General features: G+C 40.3%; 1 protein-coding gene across 1 annotated transcript in view; it reads left to right on the forward strand.

Moving 5' to 3' along the window:
• The first annotated feature begins 658 nt into the window (after positions 1–658).
• LOC149180696 (uncharacterized) overlaps positions 659–6,215 on the forward strand; it is a 36,827-nt gene continuing 31,270 nt past the window's right edge. Inside the window, exon 1 of the mRNA XM_089416233.1 lies at positions 659–1,098. Within this exon, the coding sequence (XP_089272359.1) occupies positions 771–1,098 (328 nt within the window). The 5' untranslated portion in view covers positions 659–770. The remainder of the gene's footprint in view (positions 1,099–6,215) is intronic.

Below are 6,215 nucleotides of genomic sequence, written 5' to 3' on the forward strand. Positions count from 1 at the left end.
ACCATAGCGAAAAGGTAAATTGTGTATTTTACTTTGATTTTATTTTAGTTATTGAATTTATTTTTATTTTTATGTAATTTGATTGAGTCGAAATGTTTACATAATAGTACAAGACCAGACAAGACATAACATTACATCATCTCTTCCATACTTCCATACTCGGGTGGAAAGTGCCTCCACAATACATGACATTCCAACCTCTCTTCCATACTTCCATACTCGGGTGGAAAGTGCCTCTTAGCACAAATATTAAACCAACTTAGATCCATCTTAACATAGGATCTATTAAACCAACTTAGATCCATCTTAACATAGGATCTACTAACTGCGAATAGGGATCAAATATTTTTTCACTATAAAACAAGTTTGCAATGAAAAGAGATTTGATTCCTCTTAACATTTGGTAAATCCAAAATTAAAATAAATTAAAATTAATTTAATTATTAAAAATACCATGAGAAAAACTACTAATTAAAAATACCACAATTAAAAACTATAAAAAAACTCATGAAAATGCATATCACCCGATAAAAAAAGGAAGGAAAAGAAAGAAAGAAACGAAAGAAAAAATAACCAGAAAAGGGCCAAAGGAATTGCCTGGTTTGAATACTGCTTATTGTATTTGCATGGCTTCACTTTTTTCTATTATGGTACCGTTAAGGATGGCAGATACGTATTTGCACTTGAAAACGACCGTACATCCGCTGGAAAACGTATTAATACAATTTGGCGAAGGCTTTAGCGCGGGGTCATAGTTTCCTTCTTCCGAAATGGCGGATTATGGTGGCGAGCGTTCCAGTCTCAGTCGTCGCGAAAGCCAGCATTCTCATTCTTACCCCCGAGAACAGCGGGTGGACATGAATGCAGCAGATCTCAGGAGCGAGAGCCGAGACAGAGATAGAGACAGAGAGAGGGAGTCTAGAGGTGTTGGTGGGTTTTACTTGGAAAGAGAAAAGGATGACCATCGTTACGCCGCTCGGAACAGCCTCAGTAGCCTAATTGTCCGCGCCGGCCCAGCGCCAGATGCCGACTCGGGAGAAGTCCACAACGACCATCACCGTTACCATGAACGGACGGAAAGAGTAGCAGATGCAGCAGGTTTGGTCTCGATGGGGTTTCATTGTTTTTTTTGGTGTTTTTGTCTCTCAATTATCATCTACTTTATTCCGTCAGACGGGCCGTGTTTTAGGGCAAAAAAAGTGTTTATATTGGTTTGTGGAGACGATAATGGCATTCCTACGGACATCTCCCGGAGTTCTTTGGAGGAAATGTGGTTACTGAGTGTTCTTTGCTATACTTGTTCCCGGTGGAATTCTGGCCTGGAAGTTCACGAAGTTCCCGGTGGGGTTTTCGCTCAGTGTTTTTCTGGGAAATTCGAGAAAGCATATTTTTAGGTTTGCGATTGGTCACTGCTTATTTCAGGGGTCTCAGCAATTTTAGGTTTCTGTGTTTACCCGATAGAGTAGAAGTGTTGTTAGCATTCTCCAAGCCAGAGCTTATAAAGATTTGCAGAAATTACATTTTGCAAAATAAATACATTGAAATGACGTTTACATCTTCCTCAGGTAGATCACAGTTCCTGCCCGTACTGCATATTTAGTATCTCTTTGCAAGGGTGAAAAATACATTTGCCTAATTACGCTGATAGGGGCCTGCAATCATTTATTTAAGTATATTTTGAGGGCTTATTTATTTTATTTTATTTTAATGCGGAATGTTTTTGGAGTACTTGTCATAGTATTACTCGTTGGCTTTGCAAGTCATTCCGAGAGTCCAAGTCATATTCATATTCCCTGGCTTTACGGTCATTCCCATAATTCAAGACATAATCTTACTCTTTGGCTTTGTGAGTTGTTCCTGAGTCTATGTGTGACGATGCATTACAGAGTGACTTTTGTCTGGCTTCACATAATTGGGATTTTTCAAAAATGGTTTCCCTTTATAGATGCAGCAAAGAATTTAATAAATTATCTTTGGAACAATTGTTTCTTGGTAAGGTTAAAAACTCTGTTTAGCATTTAAAGTAGTACAAAATGTACGGCCCTGATCTGCGACTAGGGAAACTGGACCAGTGGCAGAAACATAAATTCTTAATCATCCAAACAAGATGTTCAAAAGATAAACCAAAAAATGCTGAGGTTCTGGTCCAAAGACCAATACCATCTGACCAAATAGCTAATACATCCTGATAAACAAAAAACTGAGAGAGTAAATCAGAGAAGCAGAAACATCTCATGAGGACTAGGATGAGTTGGAGGTCTCCACCTCTATTGGCTCTTTGCCACAGCCAAGAGAGCTTCTAGGGTTTGGTGGGAGGCCCATATGTTCCTCAATCCTCTGCTTGCATCGATCCAAGGTCTTCATGTAGAGTTGGAGCTCATCAAGCATAAGAAGAATCTCCTCTTTAGCCTCGTGCTTGTCTAGCAACACTCTGCCTAGTAAGGTCTTCATATGCTAGTGTAGATGCAGTATGTATAGATATTGATTCTATCTACCCCTGGTGTGACCTATGTCATGTATCCATGCAACTACTTTCCTAGCAATATCTTGTTTTGCTTCACTGAGCTTGGTTTGAATTACCTGTGGTGTTTGGTCATGGTAATCTCTGGTATAGGATTCAACTGCTGACGAGCTCGTGTCCCACCTTTGGCCTCGTAGCACGAAGCACCGCGTTGGCATTTAGCATGTTAGCGATGTATTGTCATCGACTCAAACCTAGGACTAAACACAGAGTAGGAGGATCTAACATAAAGGATGACATGGACATTGAATATGAAGCAAAAAAGGTGAGTTGGGGCAAGAACCAACTCGTTGGGATAATGCAATTGAAAGTGAGGGGAGTGAAGAGAAAAATACAGGATGTAGGAAAAAGAAATGAGAATACAAGCACTGACCAATTTGTTACTACGAAGGCTAGAAAGGAAACAATTGGGAGGATCAACAAGCTCGCTTAAGAAACTCGGAGGTCACACAATGAAGGCTGCCCATGCTAATTGCTTCAGAATCGTGGAGTTGAGGTTCATTAAACTAGTTAAATTTGATGTCATCATGATCGCATGTGAGAGATGATCTCCCTTATTCGCAAGTGCATGGCAATTGCAAAATTAAGTTGGTGGCAACATATTCAAATAATGAGTGGGCATGGTGAAGGCCTTGCCAACTAGCTATCTTAATTAGACTCGGGAGGTTTGCCTGGCATGTCCCTTCCCATAATTACTGTGTGGGATGATTGGCATGTTGACCCCCCACTTGTCCCATCTCCTCTCACCTGATATAGGGAACTCAGATCTATTTGTCTTATTCGATCACAATCCTCCTATGTCGAGTTTGGAAGATCTTCCCAGGTTGTTGATATTGTCTTTGAGGTTTGCAAGCAACCTTCATTGGCAAGTCTATTAGTTCCCTATACGCTTAATATGTGTAGTGATGATCACTGAAATGCCTTGGAGGATGCCTACAACACGAGAAGGGCTTGCTTGCAACCTCCAATTGGTTGAAACTTTGTTGGGGGAGAAGCCATGGAGGAGATTTTTGGGCATCCTTATGATTAACTGGGAGTCCCTTTCCACTACAAGTTTGGAGAAATGGAGAGCAAAGGCCACTTGAAGCCCACACTTAACGACAAAGAGTTTTGCAACATTATTACTGTTATTGCTGAAGGAGCTTGCATAGAGGCGTAGGATGTCATCGAGATGGTCTCTAAAGGCTCTGTCGCAACCCGCTGATCTTAGGTTGCCCTTGGAAGCTTCATCAAAGTTGAGCTTGATGAAATCCAGAGGGGGAGGGGACTAAGAGGTTGGAATGTTGGGGGAGGATTGAGGATGCTTGATCAAAGGTGAGAGTTGTGTAGGGGAGAGCTCCCATTTTCGAAGGATGATAGCTTCATTATCTTGCACTTTCAAATCTTGATCCATCCATGGATGAAGGATTGTTTCCCAAACATTTTGTTTGATCTTATCCCAAATGACCACGCCAACTAGGCTATTGATCTTATCCCAAATTTGATCAAGAATGGGATTGGTGACTCCATTTCCATATTTCTTGTTTCATATTCTTCTCCATAGATTACATCCCTCTTGATTCCAATGCCACCAAATTTTGGCTCCAAAAATTGCGCTAAGTGTCTCAGGATCCCACAATCCTTGTCCTTCTCTTAAGTTGGGAAAGCATAACTTGTCCTAGGCTACTAAGGACCACTTTCTTTTGTTGGTTGCCCCCCTTTCCTAATAAAAAGTCTCTTTGGAGGTTTGCGAATAGAGTAGAGAACACTTTTGGAAGGTATTAAAGTCGAGTAAAGATAGATTGGAAGGGCTTGGAGGATCGCCTTAAGGAGCACCAAACGCCCTGTGATGTTGGGAGAACGAAAAGTCCAACTGGCCAACTTGGTGTCTAGTTTGCAAAGTAGATCAGATTAGTGACCACCCTAAAGGAGTTTGTTGTTAAGGTGGTCCCCAGGTATTTAGAAGGAAGGGAGCTATGCTTGTAACCAATGATACAAGTAATGTGGCGTTGAAAATCTAAAGGATTGTTAAAGAAGACTAGCTAGGATTTGGATGGATTGGTTAATAGCCATGCCTAAAACTTCTGTGAATTCTTTTAAAACTCGACAAAAAGCCAAAGCTTCTCTAACTGTGGGGGGTACCTATTGTGATTTCTAGAATTGTTGGCGTGATATCGGGAGATCATCACCAAAAAAATTTAGACTCTTTATCTTGCCTTTTGGAACTGCTTCATTGATTACTCTACCCAATCCTCCAACTGCTAGAATAAAGACAAAAGGGGACAATGTATCTCCTTCTCTGATGCCTTGAGAGGGAGAGAAGATAGTTGTGGGAGAACAATTTAGGGCAATGGAGAAGAAGGTGGTTTATATTAGAGACTTTATCCATCCAATCCACTAAACCTCAAAGCGGTAAACTTTTAAGGCTTGAAAAATAAAGGACCAATTTAACTTGTCAAAAGCCTTGGAGAGGTTGATTTTAACATGCATACTTTGGCTTTTTGGACAATTTTAAGGCGTGAATCGTCTCATGAGCTACTAGCATTCCATCCAACATTTGCCTACCTTCCATGTAGTCGATTTACTTAGGAGAGATTAGTTGAGGTACTAGGGGCTTGAGGTGATTAGTGATGACCTTTGTGATTATTTTATATATCACGTTGCAAAGTTCTATGGGCCTGAAGCTGCTTGGATCCTCCACTTTTCCATTTTTGGGCTCCAATGCTAGGAAAGTTGCATTGAGTGCTGGTAGGATTGGAGTGATTTTCCTAGATTCCTCCACCTCTTCAAGGATTTCATTTCCTAAGATTGGCCAAAAGTCTAAAATAAGTCAGTTTTGAACTTGTTTGGCCTTGGCCCTTTATTTCCAGGCATATCCATGGTTTCTGCTTCCATTACCTCCAAAGTGATTCCTCTCAGGAGGGCTTCGTTTTGATTTGTTGATAGAAGAGGAAATGTGCTTAGTTGTTTTCCAAAACATCTTCTCTTCTTGACCTGGGCTTAGCTAGTAGATCACTACAATAGGGTATTAGTTCTTGGTCTAGGGCTTTGTGATTTGTTAACTTCGCTCCCTATCCTTTAGTGAAGCCATCCTATTATTGTGCTTGTGTTGAAGCTTGGATTTGTGAAAAAAAGTGGTGTTCTTTTCACCTTCCTTAAGCCATTGCACTTGGAATTTATGTTGCCATAGAATTTCTTTTTGTTGTCTTTTGTCCTTCAGTTGCGTTATTGTTTTTGCTTCTTCGACTTACATTTCATTTGTTTTTCCTTCCATAATTGTAGATTGCTACACTTGGCTCATCTTGTCTTCCAGTTTTCTTTTGGCTTCAAAATTGTTACAAAATTCATCTTTGTTCCATTGTTTAAGTTTTGGCCTTGACATATTTGAGCTTTTGTTGGAATTGGAACATAACATAGCCTTACACGTGATTAGCCTCGCTCCACTAGGTTTGAATATTCTCCATGAAGGATGGGTGAATTAAATAGAAGTTTTTGAAATGGAAGGGTCTGTTTTTGGGGCTTGCTTTAATATCTAGATCCAAACAAATGGGCTAGTCATCTGATCCATTTCATGGAAAGATGGATGCCTCTATGAACAAGTACTTTTCCAATAAGGATTTTGAAATGAGAAATGTGTCTAACCTAGAAGCTATTTGTTGAGCTCCTCCCCTATGTTTGTTCCAAGTGTGTAGGTAGTTGGAACTATCTAGGTCTA

This window comes from Pinus tabuliformis, chromosome 3_2 (genome assembly GCF_031772625.1).
Source record: "Pinus tabuliformis cultivar Carrire ecotype Pingquan chromosome 3_2, CPIR1, whole genome shotgun sequence".
NCBI classification, from domain to species: Eukaryota; Viridiplantae; Streptophyta; class Pinopsida; order Pinales; family Pinaceae; genus Pinus; species Pinus tabuliformis.